The sequence below is a fragment of the Vanellus vanellus genome, assembly GCF_965231255.1.
Source record: "Vanellus vanellus genome assembly, contig: HAP1_SCAFFOLD_58, whole genome shotgun sequence".
Taxonomy (NCBI): Eukaryota; Metazoa; Chordata; class Aves; order Charadriiformes; family Charadriidae; genus Vanellus; species Vanellus vanellus.
In genome coordinates, this window is record NW_028127658.1 from 266,679 (window position 1) to 287,357 (window position 20,679).

A 20,679-nucleotide genomic window follows, 5' to 3' on the forward strand; every position below is an offset into this window, starting at 1 on the left:
ACCGCTCGCAAAGGAGCACGGCCACGTTCCCACGCGATCCTTTACCTCTTTCCTCCCCCGATTCAGACTGTTTCTGTGCTCATAGTGAGAGCCTTCCACATGGTTGTTTTCGACACCTCATCCGAGATATTAATCTCCGAAGGATCAGTCCTGCAATAAATATTTGAGACAGCAATCTGTGACTGTGGGAACTGACACCACCCAGCGCATCAGCACCAGCAAGAGGAACCGGGGGGAGGAGAACCAAAGCTGCGCATAAGCACAGCGGGTTGGGTGGGAGGAGGAGGTTTGGAAGGCGAGCCAGAGAGCCGCAGAGCTACAGCTCTGTGCAAAGGCTCTGCACAGAATCCCAGACTGGTCAGGGCTGGAAGGGCCCTCTGGAGCTCCCCCAGTCCCACGCCTGCCAGAGCAGGGGCACCTACAGCAGTGGCACAGGACACCTCCAGGCGGATTTGGAATGGCTCCCGAGTGGGAGACTCCCCCACCTCTCTGGGCAGCCTGTGCCAGCGCTCTGCCGCCCGCCCTGCCCATAAATTTGCTCTTCCCGCCAAGCTGAGTGCATGGCGCTGGGATGCTCAGCAAAGATAAACGCAGTGAAAATTCTGCCAACCCCCTTCAGGCTAATCTTGCCGGGGGTCCTGCTGCTTGGTGGGGCTTTACCTGTCGCTGCTTGGCTTTGGGATATCCGCGGTGCTGCTCTTGCCCAGCTGCAGCCGAACGGAGTTTGCAGCAGCAGCTTCCATCATCTCCTGGGACTCCTGACATAAAAAGGGACAAATCAAAGTTCTCTGTCTATGATCGAAGTGGAGATAAACTAAACACCCAGCAAAACTCACGTGCTGCCCTCTCCTTCTGACCTTCTGTTAGCGCAGCCGGGGAAAGACGTTTCACTCCAAACATTTTGGGTTAAAACCACCCTTATGAGCAAATCTTTCCATCATAATTATAATGTTTATTATAAATGGCACCTTTAAAAATTATACCGCTATTCAAGTGTTAAGCTCACTGCTAATTTAATGCGGGATCCAGGCTGTCAGGATCTATTTCTATTGAGTTCAGATCTTCCCCCAACATTTCAAGAGAAGCTGTGATGGAAAGAGGCAATCTCAGAGCCCGAGGGAGACATCCAGCCCCGAGCACCCAGTAAGCATCACCTCTTCTTTGGCTTCATTTTTGGCATCAGCCAACTTCTTCGTGCTTTCTGGCATAAGGTCATCCAAAAAGCTGAGCTCCCGCTTTGAGAAGCAGAAGTCCATCACTTTCCGGACAAACACGAGAGCCAAAACCTTCACAAAATGAGAGGGAAGAGGGGGTGAGGTGTAAGATGATGCTACGTCTCACTCCGACGCTGCAAACGTCCCGCTGCTGAGCGGCACCGGCTCTTACCATCATGGGAAAGATGATGGCAGCACGGGACACCTTGATGGCCCAGAGCAGGACGAGGCAGATGAGCTGGATCATGGTGAAGAAATGCACCTTCCGCAAGGGAACGTGCCGCAGGTAGATGAAATCCGGCTGGTGTTTTGCCGGCATCCAAAAGAGCTTCAAGCGGTCAAAGAACTGCAAAATAAAAGCGGAAAAGTTACTCCTTGGGGCTGCGGAAAGTTTCCGGCCCTGTTGGGACGTGGAAGGAGTTTTCAGGATCTCACGTGCAGTGAGAAATCCTGGATCCCACTTTGTTCCTCCTGGGAGCAGCACCCGTTTTCCCTTTGCTCCATCTATAAACCAGTGTGTCCATGAGAGCTGCCCACCAAATTGCAATTATTCCACATCCTTCTATTATAGAAACACAGAAGGGTTTAGGTTGGAAGGGACCTCGAAGATCATCCAGTCCCACCCCCTGCCCTGGGCAGGGACACCTCCCACCAGCCCAGGTTGCTCCAAGCCCCGTCCAACCTGGCCTTGAACACCTCCAGGGATGGGGCAGCCACAGATTCTCAGGGCAACCCGCGCTGGTGCCTCACCACCCTCACAGGGAAAAATTTCTCCCTGATATCTCATCTCAATCTGCCCTCTGTCAGTGTCAAACCATCCACCCTCGTCCCATCGCTCCCCTCCCTCATCCAGAGTCCCTCCCCAACTCTCCTGGAGCCCCTTTAGGCACTGGAAGGGGCTCTGAGGGCTCCCTGGAGCCTTCTCTTCTCCGGGCTGAACACCCCCACCTCTCCCAGCCTGTCCTCCCAGCAGAGGGGCTCCAGCCCTCCCAGCAGCTCCGGGGCCTCCTCTGCCCCCGCTCCACCAGGTCCATGGCTCTCCTGTGCTGTGGCCTCCGAGCTGGAGGCAGCACTGCAGGAGGTCTCCCCAGAGCAGAGCACAGCAGAGGGCACAATCCCCCCTCGCCCTGCCGGCCACACTGCTGATGCAGCCCAGGATGTGGTCGGCCTTCCGGGCTGCGATCGCGCATTGCCGGCTCATGGTGAGCTTCTCATCAGTCCGCACCCCCAGGTCCTTCTCCTCATACCATCTCACCCCCCCTCCCTGTTCTTCTATAAAAATATATTTTTAATATATTCTATTCTTCTGTTTGTTATTTGGCATTTCTCAGCCCACTGAATCCCCCAGCGAGGATTCCCACCGGCAGTAGAAATTGCCTTCGCTTTGCACTGAATTCCCCCATTTTCACCACACCAAACAGTGCCCTGTCCCAAACCATGACGCAGAGCGCGCTGAACTTGCCTGGTCCTCCCGCCCTACGTACCTCCTGTGCCCCCACCAATCTTTTCCTTATACAAAATACTTTCACTGCCTGCTTTTGGGGAGGTTTTCTCCCACACCACTGCTTTTTTCCTGCGTCTCTGGAGATGACACAGCAGGGAGCTGCACGCTGTAAGAGTCCGTACCTGAATCCCTCTGAGCGACGACACACCCATGTAGAGAAAGACACCGTAAAGCACAGGCATGGGTATAAACTGGGAAATTAAAAAAAAAGAATGAAATAATTTATTTTTTTTAATTGCTTTTTCAGTATTACTGCTCTCTTCTAGAGGCACTGCCTAAAATTGCCTAAAGCTTTCCAGTTTCCACAGGGTTGGAGATGTGTCACCTCTTAACCCGTAGAGGTTTTGTGCGTGCGAGTGAGTTAATGCTCTGCTTTAGGCTGAGCTTCTGAGTTACGTTTCATTAGAATAATCCTGTTTTCCTGAAAGGTTGGAGGAAAATAGGCCATTTCACCCATGCTACTGTACGCCACATTCTGTGATGGCAGAAGAACATTTCTACACATTCTTGCGGCAACACCCAAAAGCAAAGTGCCTCCTTTTAGCCTAGAGCTGAGGTGACTTTGTGGGAGTGTCCTGGTTTGAGAGACACAGGACTAATTTCTCTTCTAATGCTTGGGAAAACTGCACTTTTTTAGAAGACTCCAGTGTCTGAATTTGTGAAAATATTTACTTTACAGCCAGCTGTGGTGTGTGGGTCTCAAGGTCTCAGTGTTTTCGAGCTCGCCAGGTGCAGGGATGAGGAGGAGCGAGACCTGGGCACTTGACCCAAGCTGGCCAACAGGATTATTTCATACCATCAACGTCACACTCATTATAAATTAGAAAGTTTGCTGCAAAGTTCTCTCTCTCCCTTGATGACTGCCATCCTGAGAACTTCGTGCCCTGGTGCCGGAGCCCTGAGGCCTTCCCTTCCTCCTGAAGCCATAGCACTCGCAGTGTCCCACATTAGCTGTCCACTGCTGGGAGTGCACAGCTTCCTACTGATAGAATTGGCCGAGTATAATCTTTGCATATTCTGTACTGGTGTCGGGATCAATATCAGTTCTTTAGTGCTGTTAATGTTAATTATCTAATCTTATTCTATTAAATCTGTTTATACTTCAGCTCTCGGGTTTTCTTGTTTTTCCCAATTTCCCTTTCCCAGGTGGGGAGGGGTCATCGGGTGATAGAATGATTGTCTAAATGACCACAAATTGTTATGGGTCTCTCAAACCGTAACAGGGAGGAACACACAAGGAAGCCCACGGGGATGATTTTGGTGTGTTTAGCTACTGGGAAAGGCTGTTGGGAGGCATTTGGGGGAGCCAATTGCATCCCATAAGGTGCTGCCTGCTTGAAAGACAGCAGTGTACTGGTCTGAATCCGCTTCATCATAACCCATAAACACAGGTGGGCCTGAGAGACACCTGGGAATTAAAGCAGTTGTCCTGCTCGCTTGCCTTGAGGACACCAAACTGGGGTGTGAAGGGCTGGAAAGCGTAACTGAGGCTGGTTCCCACCGTGGGCCAAGCCTCAAGGTTTGGGATCGCCTCCTCCTCTGCTCCACACCTACTCAGGCCTGGAGGGAGGGGATGGTTTTTGTATAACCTCCAGAAAGCTCACGCTTGTTGGGCATTTTGCATTTTCCTCTTACCTTTAACACCGAAGTGAAGAAGACAGAGCAGCCCATGAGCACAAAGATCATCAAGCCGGTGACTCTCTGCTCTCGTATCCCCAGAAACTTGGGTTGTTCTCCTGGAGCTGAGCAGCCAGACTCCACTTTGAGGCTATTGACGTGGGTGATGGACAGGACAGTCGCAGCCACAAACCAGGGCAGCCCCATCACGGAGCACACCCCGAGCATCACGGCCACCATGAAAAGGTCCAGGTGGTACCCGCATCCTTTCTGTGGGCAGCAAAACAAGGAACAGAGCATCTCACAGCACAAGAGTGAGGACAACGTTGCGACTCAGACTCAAACCCTACTTGGGCGCAAGTCACCCTCTTGAAAATTTAAGAGAAGAATTGGCAAAAATAAGGATGGATCCGGTCTTTGCGCAAGCACCTTGCATGAAAATCTGGCAGGGGTTCAGACCAAGTGGATTTGGGAGGTCTGTGCAATAGCTACTTCTCAAAAAAAAAAACCAAACAAAAAAGACTATTTTCATTCATAAAGAAAGTTCTACCACTGGCAAGCAAGGCGTGACCCCGAGTTATCCCTGGCAGTGTGTCAAAACAGTTCGTTCCCCCAGCTCCTGCTGGCGTTTTGAAACAAAAACACGCTTCTATAGTGCTCGAAAATTAATTTGTTCCTCCAAAAGGTTGCTCATCTGAACTGCCCTCGTTTGCTCCCTGTGACATCACTAATCCAGCAGAGCATCCTGCCACACAGCCTGACATTGTCCCAAACCAACGCCTTCACAAAGCACTTGGCATAGGAGCTTCTCCCCACACCTGCAGCCCAGAGTGGGGTGGGGATGGGGTCAGCTCTTGCAGCCCCTTACCTTCAGCTTGTGCTCCTTCCTGTTGACAATGACAGCCGTGATCTGCTGATCCATGAATATCAAGATGGTGCAGAGCAGAGCTGGGATGGGCGCGGCCAACACTGTCCACCAAGGGTTGGGCCCTATGGGGTTGACCAACCACCCGCGGTCGTCTCTGGTAGGCTGCAACAAAGCCAAAACACACATCAGGATCAACTCCCAGCCCAGCCACTTCACTGGCTTTGATTTTCCTCTCCATCGCTGTGCCGCCTCATCTCCTGGCCCTGCCTTCGTGTCACCCTCTCCTACGGGGTTCAGCAGTGCCAGCGTCCTCATCGCAAGCACCTGTACATACTTCTGTAGGTATCAAGTTTTGGGGCTGGCGTCTTCTTTCCAGAAGGAAACAATGCACTCGGAGGTGGAAGAGGAGATGGTAACACCACCAGCATCTCCAGACTCAGCCCTGTCCTGTCCCAGCATCACCTTGTGGCATCCCCAAGGGCTGAAAGCGGCTCCACACCAAAACACCCCATTACCTTGAACATGTGGGGGACGTGGAGCTTCGGTGACGGGATCCCAACCAGGAAGTCAATGAGCACCATGACAACGATGGTGAGGAAGACACCAAAGTCACTTACTGCGGACCGTACCTGGGGCAAGAAAGGAGAGCTGAAAGGGACAGCACAAACGGGGCCATACCGTGAGATGGAAAAGTTAAAGACATCAACAGCATTAAGGCTGGTTAACAAATTCCCACCACTCTGAGAAGATGCAGCCAAATCCCTCGGTTAGATGCTGTTGCTGTGTTTGTACCTGCGAGATCTGGTGTCAGGCAATAAAAAAAGTTTAATTAGGTGGAAAAGGGTGGTTTAAATTCAAACTTTAAAAAAAAGCCAATAAATATTAAAAAATAAGGAAACAGACGTCTGCCACTACAGCTGCACTCACAGCGACAATGGGAATAAGGCACTGAGGCATCATTTACTCCTCAAAAGGAAGAAACAGTGTCTTTTGTGTCTTTTTCTATGGCAGCTCCTCATTTGAATCAACTTTCCCCTTGGGCACACCAGGTGAAAAAAAACACAAACGAAAAAACAACAAACAACCAACTTAGGAAGACCTGATTTCCCACTGCCTGGGCAAAAAACCGCTCCGGGGCAGGTCGCGAGGCAGGTGGGAAATGCTACGATCGTTTTGCACTCCTGGAAATGAGTGAGGGACATCCAAGTTTGGCCTTCAAGGTCCAATATTTCCCAGTTTGACCAAGCGGTGGCAAACACTGCTTAGTGCTCCGGGAAAGCCATTTTGGGAAATGAGTGTGGAGACTGCTGCTGGCCACCGTCTTCTACCTACTCTGGTCGGGAAGTAGCGGCTGGTCTTAAACTTCTTCAATAAGCCCGACAGGACAAAGGTGGAGAAGAAGAGGATGCAGCACCAGAAGAGGACATCGGGCGTGTAGGGGCCATCGTGTCCACAGGCAGGTCCACGAAACTCTCCATGCAAATACCGACATTCCTGGGGAAACAGAGCATCAGGACACAAAGGTAGTGCACATGCGGCAAGGAAACCTCGGATAACTAGGGAGTTTGGAGGATCTTGCTCCAAGATCTGTGACCTCGGGACTGCTGCTGCCAGCGGAGATTTATATTTAACGATCAACAGCAGCTGAATAAGTGACACATGGAACTACACAGACAGCGGAGAGAGGAGATGTGATGGGACACTGTACCACAGACCCATGGCACATCCTCTGCTTGAACAGCAGGTAACCGTGGCTGAAGAAGACACCAGAGGGGAAGGAAACACTGGAAACTCTTGGGGAGAGTGAAAGAGGGAACGGGGAATGAGGGCTAAGACAACAGCGACAGGAAAGGAGAAGAGACAAATTGTCCCTTCCCAGGGGCGGGCTCACAGGACACGGACAAGGGGGGTGAAGATGTCCATAAGAGCATCCCACCCTGTGCCTGAGCTCTGATTCCAGCAACAATGGCCCAAGGGGCTGCTCAGACATGCAAGTTTATGCACGTACCTTCAGACAGCGCTGAGTAAGAAAGCAAGGCCTGGAGTTACTAGGAACCAATTAAGGAAGCTAATTATGGCCTTCAAGCATGAACTGAAGTCCTCCAACTTCTCCAATAACCAAAGCACCCACTGAACCTTGCTCCCAGACAGAACCGCTGTCCTGAGGATAACAGTTATTGCCCACCATGTCGGGGATGAGGTAGAGTCTCCTTCCCAGGCCCAAGGGGGTTAAACCCACACCTTAGACTGAAGTAATGACTTTTCAGAGCACCACTGGCACAGTTGGAAGCCCATCATCACCTGAAGGGCTCTGAGCTTTGCACCAGGCCAGTGCCCCTGGAACCCGCGGCCGCAGCACGAGGAAGCAGTGACTCGGGGCACTTACAGTCACCGTGAGGTTCTCCCAGGTGATGCCAGACACATTGATCTTGTTGCTCTCCCAGAACTGCAGGGTTCCGTTGCTGGGATGGGTCGGTGCCTCACACTTACAGCTGGGAGGAGAGAAGCCAAGACAGGGGTGAGGGGAAGGCGATGGAGGTGCAGCCCTGAGCTCCTGCCAAGGGGCAGCGGCACTTTAGGAGGAAGAAACCCACTACGAGATGGTGAGGAAGTCCAGCTTGCTGTGCGTGTGCACAGGGTAGGTCACTCGCAGGTGACTCAGCTTCTCCAGAGCCTCGTAGATGAAGATGATGCAGATGAGGGAGGCAAAGGCTTCTTCGGTGAAGCGGGTGATGTAGCACACCAAAGAGCTAGCATCAGTGGCCACCAGCACTATGCAGAAGAAGGCGGTCCACAGACCAATGCACGCCCGTAGAGAGAGATAAGAGAGCGCGTAGTCCCTGGGAAAGCAAAAGAAAACGCAGGGTGGAGAGGGCAGCAAGAGACTCCGAGCCGTGCCTTCCTTCGGGGAAAGTCGGCAGCAATTCAGGAGCGTGTCAAGGCTGCGGATGGTAAATGCAGTTTCCGGTCCTACGACAGACAGCCTCGGGGCTGCAGCACAGGGTGTGGGCCCGCAGGAGGAGAGGCTAATTAATCCTTATTTAACAATGACCTTGTGTTAATGCCTCGGAGGCTAATTGAGGTCAGGTCCCTGTTGTGGAAGGTGGTGTTCTCCCACATCACCCCGATGCCCTAACAGCGAAACCGGCTGGGTTTGCACCCAGTTACCTGCTGCCAGCAAGTTGGGGCTTCAGAATAAATTTAATTGCAATAAGGGGGTTAATCTCCCATCACAGTTGCCACAACAAAAAGACTGTCATGGAAAATATCCATTTCGCGTGAAAAGCTCCTGCTTTCTCAAAAATCATCAAAACATTGGACCAGAAAACTCTTTGGATATGTGGGTAAAATATATTTCCACTTCCAGCAAAAATCATGCAAAAAAGTGCCCGAGTTTGTACTGAGAGGAAAGCAAATCTTCCCTCATTCCCAAACCAGAGTCATTTGTCTCATCTTCCCTGTGCAGCCAAGCTCGGGCATCCACATCCTTGTGGTTTCTCCTCCTGCTCTTTCACTTTAACCCTAAAAACCCCGAACCACCCATCCATCCTTCAGAGACTGAGGGCTCCTGCACCGTCACATACTAAAGCAGCAGCGCGTGATGTCTGTGACACAGAAGACAACTTAAATCCACCAACTACCACTAAGAAAAACATCTTTTCTCCATCCCTGCCTTCTTCCAAAGGCGCTCGCAGCACCTGGCCGCAGCAGCCAGCCTTACTTGCAGAATTTGTAGAGGATCTTCTCGAACACGAGGACGGGACCGGTGCTGCCGAGGATGGTGAGAGGTTGGCCAGCAAAGAGGGAATACACCACGCCGGTCATGGATGCGCCCAGCAGCGACTCCATGGCACTCTGTCCGGGGAAGAGAGGCAGCAGCGAGTAATTAAATCATTAGGGGGAAAAAAACAAGTGCAAATTCACTGCAGCAAGGACTTTTGCATGAGTTTTGTCCTCCCCCGTGCCACCCAACAGAGAGAGGTGCTCACTATGTGGCCGTTGGTCGCCTCCCCCAGCAGTCCCCCAAAGGTGATGATGGGGGACATGCAGGCACAGTAGAGGAAGAGGAAGGACGCCAGACACTGCAGGCTCAGACCATCCCGAAAGTCACTCCAGAACCAGGGGGCTTTTCGCTTCACATCCCGGATCAAACCTCCAAAGAGCCTGGAGGAAGGAAAAAAAAAACCAAACCATTTTCGTGGAAGACAGCGTTAAGTTTTCTTGGCTGAGGAAGGACAATCGCAAGCACAGAGTAACTTCCATTGCTAAAAAGAAGTCTCCTTCTCCCATTTTAGCCCCAGTAGAAACTGAGGCATACAAAAAACCCTCCAACAAAAAGAAAAAGAGACCAAACCTGAGAGCCCGTCCCCTCTTATTGCAACAGTCCCTCACTTTGAGAAGCAGCAGAGCTCTACCTGGAGGTACTTACACATCTGCTTCCACCCCAAAGCAAGAAAACCTGTGTGCAACCATGCTGCGGCTCAGCCCAGCTGCCCAAATCTCCCACCCGCCCAGCCCAGGGGACCAAGCTGGGAACCTGGAGCCCCTTCACTGACCCAGTTAACCCCAAAACTCTGCTAGAAGGGAGGTGTGCGCTCAGATTTTAGGGGCAAACAGAAAAACACCCCACCAAACTATTTCAGTTCACACCTTCCTGTCCGCTCCAGTTCAGGACCGCTGTGCTTCTCCGGCTTGCTGTGAGAAGCGCTGTCATCGAGAGCTTCTGGCACCTTCCTTTTTTCCTGTTAAAATGGAAATAAGATAAAGATATGTCTTTGCAGCCACTGGCTTGTTTTGCTTTTTGGGCTGGGTACGTGACCTGTGAATTTGGGCCCCTGAGCAGCACCCCCAGCCGTGCTGCCCTCCTGCCCGTCCCCCTCGTGCCTCCTTCTGCCGCAGCACCCACCTGCGAAGGGACGTTTTTCGGGGGCTCAATTCGGATGGAGGGATCCCACTCTCCTGGCGGCAAAACCATGACCTGATCCAGAAACTCATCGATGCCAGCCACCAGGTCAGCCCGGTTCTTGGCTTTATAGGCAACATCGTGGAAAACCTGCCGTAGGAGACAACCTGGTGAGAGCATGACCCATCTCGGATGTCCTAACCAGTGCAATAAGCTCTTGGCTAAATGCAAGGTCATTTCCCCCAAATCGCCTGTTGGAAGTGGCAGGAAATATTCCCCCCAAAGCAAAAATCTGTGCATCACAGTATTTGTAACCATCTCCACCAGGCTCCCGTCCCCCATGGCACACCACAGCCTTCTGCTTCAAGCAGAGAAGTTTCACTGGCCCTGGCAATGCCACCACTGGGGACAGCGTGCTGGGGACCCTGGGGAGAAGGATGAGGCGCGGGCTGCAGCCCAGGTGGGATTTTAGCCTCCAGCAGGCAGCTAAGAGGGACAGCAAACCCTCTTCCTCACTACTACAGAGACAGGGAGAGGTGAAGAAAGCCCAAAAAAATGACCCGGAGATATCTCTTATCTCGTCACACCTCGTCCGTCATGATAGTAGCCATGGACCTGCCGATCTCATGGTACTGATGGGCTTTTCCTCCTGGTCCAAGCAAAACAAACAGGAACCTAGGCAAGAAAACCAAAATGAGAGAGAAGAACATGGCCTCACTCAAAGGGCACCCAAGGAAATCCCTGGGAGCTCCCAGCCCAGAGCGTGGCTCCAGGGGGGACGTGTAGGCTCACTGACTCCGGTGATGAATTTGAAACGCATCAAAACCAAATGCAAATTTGAGGTTTGGGCCAACTTTCATTAAAATTGGCCAATGGGTTTAAAAGCTCCAGCAGGGAAGGGAGGAATGAAAGCACGGAGATGTGGGTGGGAGAAACATGCTTGCTCCCACTGGCCGTGTTCCCCTGGGACGCCCAACTGATGCATGAATTTGGTGTTTTGTTGTGGTGTTTTTTTTTTTAAATAAAAACTTTGCGCTTCTCATTCAGACCTCGTTGGGATGGGAACTTCCGTCATGCCCGAGAGGAGGACAGCTGGGGTCAGGCGGACAAATGCCACGATGGGCTGGCGAAGGAAATCCAGCTCTCCTACGAGCACGTTGCACGCTTCAGCCCCGGTGGGAATTTTCTTCATGAAGCGCAGCTCCGCCTGGGCATGACAAAGGATTTTCAGGCCATTACCCCAAAAGTAAAGCCCACCGCACTCTGCAGAACACTCTGCAGCCAAGTTCGCAAGAACAAATCTGGCCCTAAAGGCGTAACAAAGCTACGAGTGTCTCACCTTGCTTAGATCCACTGCATTGGTGTCACGGTTCACCCCATTTTTAGCTTCTGCAGTGGTGGGAGATGGATGAGGAGTGAGTGTTTGGGTTGGGAGGAGAAAGAAAGACACTGAGAAAGACAGGCAAAGAGCAATCGGGACACTTCTCCTTTGCCGGGAGAAGTCTAATGGGGCCAAAGCCCTGCAGAAACCTTCACCTGGTGCCAAAGCCTGGCAGAAACCCTCACCGGGTACCAAACCCTGCAGGAACCCTCACCTGGCTTGCCGAGGGGATGCACGTCTAACTGCTTCTTGCTCATGTCAGCAAATGAGCAGACGATGGGGAGAAGGTTGTTTCTTTTCTTCTCGTTCTGATGGTGATGCTTCTTCAAAAGCACTTCTCGAACTTTCGCCCGCATGCGCTCATCAAACTCTGCAGACTGCTCTCGCTGGCCCAGGATCATATCTGGAGATGGCAACGGGAAACGAAGCCGTCAGAGCAGAAAGTCCCCAAGCCCCGACCCCTCAAGCCCCCGGCGAAGGCTGCGCCATGCAGGATACCCTAACGCGGGCTCAGCCTTGCTTAGCAAGACGTTTTAACGCAGTTCAGCCTTTGCAGCGAAAGGAAGAATTCTCTTTTGCTAAAAGCCATCATCAAAGTGCTTATTCATCACTCCGCTCAGATAATTATTCCCAATCCTAGATAATGCCATTTTTTTGCCCAATCTGGCGTTTCTAGACAGACTCTCTAGACTCGACACATTTCAACAAATTATAAGCAATCTCTAGCACAGACTTTCCCAGAGTTTCCTTTGCCCATCGACTGCAATTTGCCAAACACAGGGAGAAACGTGCTAAGAACGGCTCCGACTTCTCCAGCTCTTGCAAGGGCTGAATGGAGACCTGCCAGTCAAAGATAATTTCTCCAAAGCCGCTTTTTCAATTAACTTCAATTATCTTCCCCACAGAAATATGCTGCTTGGTCACCTGCCATATAAACTCTGCCTTTAAAGCTCTTAAATCCTGGATGTTAAGGCAATAGGAAAAAAACAAAACAAAACAAAGAACGGGAGGAAACAGCTTGTAGTAAGTAGTTTATTTAAGGAGGTTCAGCTCTTAGGCAGACTCCGTGTTCCTGAGAGCAGCCTGCCAAGCCCTGACACTCCTTTCTGGCCGGAGAATATTCTCTAATCGCCTCTCTGACCCCACAAATTGCTTTCAAAAGGCTCCCATACTGGGAGAAAAAGCTGATGTGACTGTTGTACACCCAGTCTACATCCAAAAAGCAACCCACGATTTAAAAACACAGCGCGACTTCTGGAAAAGGATGTGCCATTGGGGCAGGGTTTGATACGGGAGTGAAGGGCACCGCGGCAAATTGAGCTCAGCCGTTCCCGGCGGGACGCAGCGTGCTCAGTACCTGCGATCTCTTCGATGCTGTTGGCACAAACGTCCAGCAGCACCATCCCGTTGCTGATGCAGCTCCGCAGCTCAAAGAGGCTGTGCAAGGACAGCGTGGCCACGTAGGGCTTGCTCCAGCGCTCGCCGCCATCTTCCACGTCCTCCTCAAACTTCAGCCACCTGCGGACATCGGGCACGATCAGCCCCGTTGCAAGAAAACAGCCTCAGCTCTGCAACCCCTTCGGTGCAGCTACGGGGTGGCAAGAGGAGAAGGCTCCGCGCATCGGCACCTGCAGCTGCAAAAGCTTCGCGTTCCGGAGAGCGGAAGGCAGAGCCCACGGCCGCCACCGCAGCCGGCGGCAGGGATTTACCTTGCCGTTTCCTTCCACTCGGCATCTTCACCCGCCTTCAGGAAGATCTCATCCAGCTCAGTGAACAAGTGGTGGGGAACATGCTGCTCGTCCTCCTCGGTGCTGAGGATGAACTGCACCCGCTGGGATGGGGTGTCTGGGGGCAGAAGATAAATCCCGTTACCACACCTGCATTCGACCCGTCACGCTCACACGCAAAGTGGCCATCGATCGGCACCAGTTCAGCCCTAAATATTGGGCTAGCCCCTCTCCCCCGGGTCTGGCCAGGCTTGCACAGAGCCACGGAGAAGGAGAAGCATCTGTTCCACCTCTGCATAAGGACGGGCCACTTTCCTTCCCCACGTTTCCATTTTTAAAAGCAGGATCCCTCTACGGAAGACCAGCCTCAATCCATTATGCCTTCAACTGCCTCCCAAATAATGCCACTTTCCCTCAGAAGAACAGCAAACCACACAAATCAGCCACACAGACCTGCTTGCAGAGGACCCCGACACCCACGCAGCCCCGAGAAGGCTCGTGAACACTGCGGCGGGACTTACAGTGGTAGCCCTGCTCCATCGGGGCACAGTCCTTCTCCCGTTCCTTCTTCCGATGCTTCTGGCGGTGGGGTCGGTGGTGCCGGTGGCACCGGTGGCTTTGCCTCACCAGCGGCATCCGCACGCCCACGGACAGGGTGCGGTGGCCTGCGAAAAAAGCAGTGTTCGCATCACTCTCGATATTGCGGAGACGGTTGACGCCGCTGCCACGATTAAACCAGCGCATCCATCCCAGGAGGAAACACCAACTTCTCTTCATTTTAGTTTCGCTGCATCCCTGAATGTCAGAGACCCCTCCCTTTTTCCAAGCCTGTTTTACTCTAACTTTGCAACAACAGAGCAACAACAAGCGATGGCTCCGGGTCACCTAAAAGTGCCCTGAAAATATCAACCCTTGTCTAAAATTCCAGCTTTGGCTGGACAACACTCAGACCTGCTCATTAAGCAGCGACAGAAGGTAATTATTTTTAAAATCTTTGTATGGCACAAGGCAACAAGAGGAGATCCAATCAGTCCTGTGATAATGAAGTCTGGAACAAAAAAAAAAGAAAATCACAGCCCTGTGTCTGCAGCCATCAAATTATTCTCCTGACCTCTCCAAGCCAAGAGCAGCCTCTGAGAAAACAAGCTGGGAACTACCAAGCTCTGTGGCCAATGCTCACACCGCAGATGCCATGGGGGCTTTTTCCCCTCTGTCTAAAAGCCATAATATTAAAACAATGTGAAAATAACTGTGCTTGTTTATTTAGAAGCACGCCACGTTTCGCTGCAGGTGATGCATACGCTGAGCACAGGACGCGGCAGGGACTTAGCGCGACGGAAAAACGCGTGGGGCTCGTGGCACCTCTCCCGACTCACCTTCCAGCTCCTCCTTCTCATAGTGAATAGTGACAGCGGTGCTCGTTCTTCCCTGGTCAATCACCGCCTCCTCGTCGTGTCTCTGTTTAGCGAGGAGAAGAAGATACAAGTTGGGACCAGGTGAGGAGAGCTCCCTTACGTCTTCCCAGTCATCACCCATCCCTGCGGCCACGTGAGCCCAAGAGCATCACACCTCTGCGTGTCTCCTCCTCCAGGCACAGCCCAAAAAACACAGACTTGGAGGTTTTTATTCCCATACCCAAATAAAACCACCTGTAATGTCACCTGTATTGTATATACCGTGAGTCTGGAAGGATTTACTAAAAGGGGAGACAGTTGAGTGTTTCAAACCAAACCCAAACCTCCTGCTTCGTTCTTGTGGTTCCTTTCGAAAAATTAAAATTAAAAAAGGGATTTCCAAACTGGGGGTGGAGTGGGGTGGGGGAACCCAACTCCACACTTTTGAGCACAGCCAGTTTCATTCTCCAAAAGTGATACCTGCAGGACTCACTAGATGGCACTTGGCCACAGGACATGGCCACCATCAACCTCCAAAGGCCCTCAAGAACCTGCAAGGGTGAAGCTTCGACTTCAGCCCAACCAGGCTCGGGCTTCTCTTGCTGCAAGCCTGCTTTCCACACAAAACTGCGTTTTTCTCCTCAAAAGAAAAGCCAAAGACTAACAGCTAATGCCCTCCTTGGCTGAAATACCACTGCCAGCGCTGCACAAAGAGCATCTGTGCCTTAAAAGCTGAAGGAGAATTACAGGCGTTCTCTTCTCCCCTTGCCCCTGGGCTGGGGAAGGGCATCACCGGGATCACCACGCTCAAAGAAATAAAAACCCAACCACGTCTCACACTCGAGTCGCAACTGCAACTTTGAAAGGGCCTCCAGGAAACCCTTCTCTTTAGAGAAGAGCAAAACACCAGAAATCTGCTTTTTATCCCCCAAATCCCTGCTTCGACTGAATGGCATCATCTGCTGCCGCGCAGCAGCGACACTCGGGAAGCTCACACCTCCCGCTCACCAGTTAATTTAATGAGCAAAAGGAACAAATGTTCCCATCTGGGAATGAGTTTTTTCTGGCCCCCGAGTACTAATTTCAAAGCCGACTTGCTGCGACCTCCCCGCCACCTCCCGGCACTCGCCCGCGTCACCCGGCAGCCGGATTATGACGCGCCTGTGGCTTTCCCGTCCTCTCTCCCACGCCGATCTCCACCACCCTCCGTCCCTTCTTAGCAATGCGTCTACTCCCCTCCAGATTTACCGGAAAAAAAACTCAAAAACCCAAACCCCATCCTCAGAAAAGGCACGGGACAAAAGGGGCTTAATCAAATCGCTTTAAATGGCAATTTTAGTAAAATCATTACTTAAGTAAAACACCAATTTGAATTAAATCACAATTTAAGTAAAATCGCCACCGAAATAAAACCCCAATTTGAATTAAATCACTGTTTAAATTAAATCGCAACTTAGATACAATCACAATTGAAATAAAATCGCAATTTAAATACAATAGTGAGCTTGAGTGTGTTACAGGGGTGTCAGAGTGGGAATAAACGGAGCGATTTGGGCATCACAGCTCCCCAAATCCCCCCCGAGCAACATGGGGAAAGTCTGCTTCTCTCTCAGAAACCATTTTGGCTCCGTGCTCCCACCCACGATGCTAAACCTGCCCCCGGCAGGGCACAAAGCATCGTCCCCCCGCATCCTTCCCTGCTCTGGCGACATGCCACTGGGATTTTGGGAAGTCTCCCCCCCTTTTTGGGGGATGCGCAGCCCCTCGGCACAGCCCTCCCACCTGTAACTCTTCCAGAAGTGTCATTTTGGGACGCTCCTCCTGCTTCATCCTCAAGTCGGTCACCGGTTTTGGGGGATAACTGAGCCTCCAGATCAATCAGAGGACCAAACCCTCCGACTGCAGCCCAGTGACTCCCAGTCTGCACCATCTCCAGCACATAAACAGCGACCGTTGCTGGGATCGGAATGTTCAGGGTGACCCTGGCAGTTATTTAAAGCTATACACCCCAATACTGATCCCGCTTGGAAAACTTAGCGGATGGGGAGAAACCTGCTCTGTTTTGAGGAAAAACTATCCAGAATAGAGAAAAGGGGTGGAAACGCTGCATCTCGGCAGGGCAAAAGGTGTTACACAGTGTTTGGGTGTATTTGAAAGCCCAAACTGCCAAAAGACCACGTGAGGCACAAACCATTGGGGAAATGCCCGTTATGGGGCAGCCCTGATTTTCATCAACATTTCCTGCATCAAATCAGGGTGTTTCAGGGAGGTCTCCCTTCGGCACAGCCTCCGTCCCTTCGCGGCTTCCATAAACCCTCGTTAGACAGACCAAGTCCTACGCCGTACGGAAATGGCCAGAGAAGCCCCATGTTTTACTCTCCTCGCTTCCGCCAGCTATCTCCAGCCCTACTTTATGTTCCGAGCGGAGCTAATCCCTCATTTCCAGCCTACAGATTCATTTGCTGTCATTAACTTCCTCCCTGGCGCTGCTCAGCACAAAGGTTGACAGCCCCGGCTCGCCCTGAAAGGTGACATGGGATGTAAAATAACACAGCGAAGGAGGGTGACAATGAGGTCTAATCCGTTAAAATCCCATCGGGATCCAAGCTCAGATCTCTGCTGCTTTTTTATTATTTAGTATTAAAGCTTCAGGCGCAAATACAGGAGAAAGAAGCCAAGCGGGTCCGTGGCAAGACACTCCGAGAATCCCATCGCCCTTCCCCAGTTGTTGCAGCAGAAATCGCGGCAAACCTCGCACAGAGATGCCACCGAAGGAAACGGTGCCACTCAAAACCCTCTTTTTCCCGATTAAGACACCCAAATGGACTCAGAAAGGTTATTTCATTGAGGAAATCGCTGGAGGATTTAAGGATTTAATAAGTCTATGGGATCTGTGGATGTGTGGGCTTGGGATGGGACGGAGCAGGATGGAGAGAGGCCTCCAGAAAGCGAATTATCCCATCCCAGGATGGGTACCAGCACTCACAGACGCTTCGCCTTCCCTCTTTGTCCTTCTCCGCCACTGCCAGGCGCTTGGAAAACATCAAATCATCGAAACGGGGCTGGGAAAGGGGATGGCGAGCTCACTTTTGAGTTTCGGAGCAGAGGGTGTTGTTCCATCTCAAGAAAACTTCTCCAAATTATTATTTTGCTGCAGGGTTTTTTTTGTCCCAGCAGGAGAGAGAGGGATTTTTGACTGTCCTGCCTCAGTTTACCTGTCTCAGTGCAACTCCTCCAGTTAGAAAGAAAAATCTTTCCCTGGGGAAGCTTTGGTGTAATTGAGGATGAGGAAAAGCACAAAGCAGAGGTTCAGGTCCGGCTTTGAGTCCTCCCGGTGCCAGGGGAGGCCAAAAGCATCGCACGAGCAGGCAAACTTCCCATCTCAGCCCCCTCATTCCGTCACTCGCAAGCTGGACTGGCCACCAGCAGCAGGAGGGGGGATTGATGTAATTAATCTCGCGCAAAGTGTAATTAATAACACTGATCCCAGTGTTATAAGGGGATGAGGGGCCAAACTGGGGGAGCTGCTCTAGTGGTGGAGCAGGAGACCCCCCTCCTCGCCCCTCTCCATCTCCATCCTACCCAGACGAAGCCACCGGCCCTGTGGCTCCCTCCTTTGCTATCGTGGGGGTCAGCACCATCCCCTGCAGGGACCCCTCCAGCTCCTGAGCCAGGATTTGGGCTGTGACGGGGACTGGACCCGGGAGAGGACACATCTCCAGAGCCCCAAAGTGGGGCTGTGAGGGGGACACACACGCAGGTCACAGCTGAGCATCACCAGGACATGACCGTCTTCCCTTGCTGGCAGAGACGCAAATTCCTCTCAGTCTTTCCCGTGAGCTGTAATTTCAGGGCAGATTAATTAATTCCCCACCTCTCGTTTGCCCCCGAGAGCACCTCCTGCAGCTGGGTCCCATGGGTGCAGCGGGGGGGCGGACAGGCCCTCCCCCGGGCCAAGGAGATGCAGAAAGAGGGGGGGACCACCCAGCCACCTCCTGCCTGCACCCCAACACCGGGCGCATCCGTGCAAGCGCCCGGTGGGACAATAGCTGAGGTGACCGGGTAGCATGGGGCTCTGTGGGGACAGTGGCCTTTGTCCCCCTGCTCTGAAGGGCCACAGCATCACCAGGGGGTCACATCGAGATGCGGAGGAGGGGGGGTCTGGTGGGGAGACCCCCAACAGGCATTGCCCAGGTGCCTTCCTCCCCTCCTCACATCCCTCCCGCACCCAACTTGGGTACCCCTCGCCTCCCCCTTTGAGCCCCCACCCCTCTGCCTTGCAGATGCCTTGCTGATGCCTTACACCCCCTTTCAGCGGCCTGCTGTCCCCCCTCCTTGCACACCCCCAGCACCCTATTTTAGACACCTACCACCCTCCTTACCCCCTCCAACCTTGCAGATGCCCTTCACTCCCCTTTCCATGGCCCTCACAGCCCCTTGCAGATGCTTTGCCTCCCCCATTCACCCCCACCCCCTGCTCCCAACGTGTTTCCCCCCAGCCATGAGAAATGCCGCAGTGAGCAGCCATGGAGCATTCTCCAGCCACACCGGCGGCACGGCCCGCCCGGGGGTACCAGGCATCGCCCTCCCTGCCCTGGTGCCGCTGCCCCCCACCTGACAGCTGAGGACCCCATCGGCCCGTTGCTGCTGGTGGGCATGGCGGGGCTGGGGGGGAGATAATTGCTTGATAATGATACTCTTAAGACATCCAAACAAAACACTAACAAAAATCACTACGATCACAAAAATGAGTAGGTTTCACAATAGGCTTTGCAGCTGTCAGCTCAGGGCAAACTCAAAGCCATGCAAGATTTTGTTCAACCATCCGACTTCTATTGCCTCTCGTAGATTTCTGCCATCCAAGTAGAAAACAAATTAATTTTTCTTATTTTCTCTTTTGACTGATTCCCTGTCCAATCAATACACCAAGGAGGAGATCGCGTGTAATGCCATTCTCCGTGTTCTGCCGTCTTCCAAACTGAAGGGAACTGCATTCGAGAAAGTGCTCGAAAGCCCAGCAGTTATCGCCTCTGTTTTGGACCCGCGCTTCAAGGAGATGCAGTTTCTCAGCCCCAGCCTGAGAAGCGAGTTGCACCAGCCAGTGAGAACCACGCTGTTGTGGGTTTGCAACCACCAGTCCCCATCTGCCACCCAGTCTGGGGTGCCAAACTCAGATTCCAAAGCCACGGGCACAGATGCCGGCAGCCAGCTGCCTGCTCGCAAGGACCCATGCACCAGCGCCCCGTCTCAGAGTAGCTACGACATCCTTCTGGGGTAGGACCCGATGGAGAGCATGCCCGAGATCCACCAGCAACTGGAAAACTACATCCTGGAGCCCCTCTGCAAGCACAGCACCAGCTGGTGGAAGAAGAACGAGCATCGCTTCCCGGCCGTGGGGCGGCTGAGCCGGCAGTACCTCGCCATCCCCGCCACCGCCCTCCTGCCAGACCAGGCCTTCGCTGCTGGGGAAAGCGCCCTGGAGCATCGGTGCACTGTCCTGGTGCCGGAGAATCTGGTCCAAATTCTGTTCTTGCATCCACATTCTGATTTTTTAGAATCAATGTGAAACAGCAACAAGACTTGGAACAGGAACTGGCACGTGGAGCCCTTCCCTGGGTCAGTGGGGGGTTAAATCGACCCGCGGGGTTTTGGACACCACAGTTAGATAGGGTGCCGGGTATTTTTCCCAAACTCCCGCCTTTTTGGCATCGCTTGGGCAGCACCGGCAGTGAGGAGCAGGCTTAGGGAAGAGGTGTGAACACGCCGATGCCTCTTCTGACTTTTAGGGTAGTTTTTTTATAAATACAAGTGATGGGAAACAAAAGGAGAATGTTCGTACCCGCTCTGCAAAGCGGGCGCTTCGGGGAAAGAAGTTTACCATGGCCCAGACCTGAAGATCAATACTTTAAAGACAAAACAGAACCAAAATACAGATTTGCTTCAACCGGGCGGGAATATTCAGCCACACAAAAAAAAAAACCAAACCAAAACAAAACAAAAAAAAAAAAAAAAAAAACCCAAAGCCATGAAAATCAGGTGGCCTGGCAACGAAAAGTAAACCTTTTCTCCCT

General features: G+C 52.3%; 2 protein-coding genes across 2 annotated transcripts in view; one reads left to right on the forward strand and one right to left on the reverse strand.

Annotated features, from left to right (window-relative positions):
• LOC309685117 (electroneutral sodium bicarbonate exchanger 1-like) overlaps positions 1 to 20,679 on the forward strand; it is a gene marked incomplete at both ends in the record, with an annotated part of 920,987 nt that overhangs the window by 254,868 nt on the left and 645,440 nt on the right. The gene's annotated exons all lie outside the window — the stretch shown is intronic.
• Positions 63 to 14,743, reverse strand: LOC309685114 (electroneutral sodium bicarbonate exchanger 1-like; the record flags this gene model as incomplete). The annotated part of the gene is made up of 24 exons (XM_082500929.1): positions 63 to 150; positions 661 to 758; positions 1,155 to 1,286; positions 1,387 to 1,560; positions 2,841 to 2,909; positions 4,354 to 4,605; positions 5,204 to 5,365; positions 5,719 to 5,832; positions 6,536 to 6,697; positions 7,590 to 7,695; positions 7,798 to 8,043; positions 8,925 to 9,058; positions 9,193 to 9,367; positions 9,854 to 9,945; positions 10,110 to 10,256; positions 10,694 to 10,781; positions 11,156 to 11,313; positions 11,446 to 11,555; positions 11,702 to 11,890; positions 12,845 to 13,005; positions 13,197 to 13,332; positions 13,736 to 13,879; positions 14,591 to 14,670; positions 14,730 to 14,743. The coding sequence occupies 24 exons, from the start codon at positions 14,741 to 14,743 to the stop codon at positions 63 to 65; spliced, it is 3,231 nt and encodes a 1,076-aa protein (XP_082357055.1).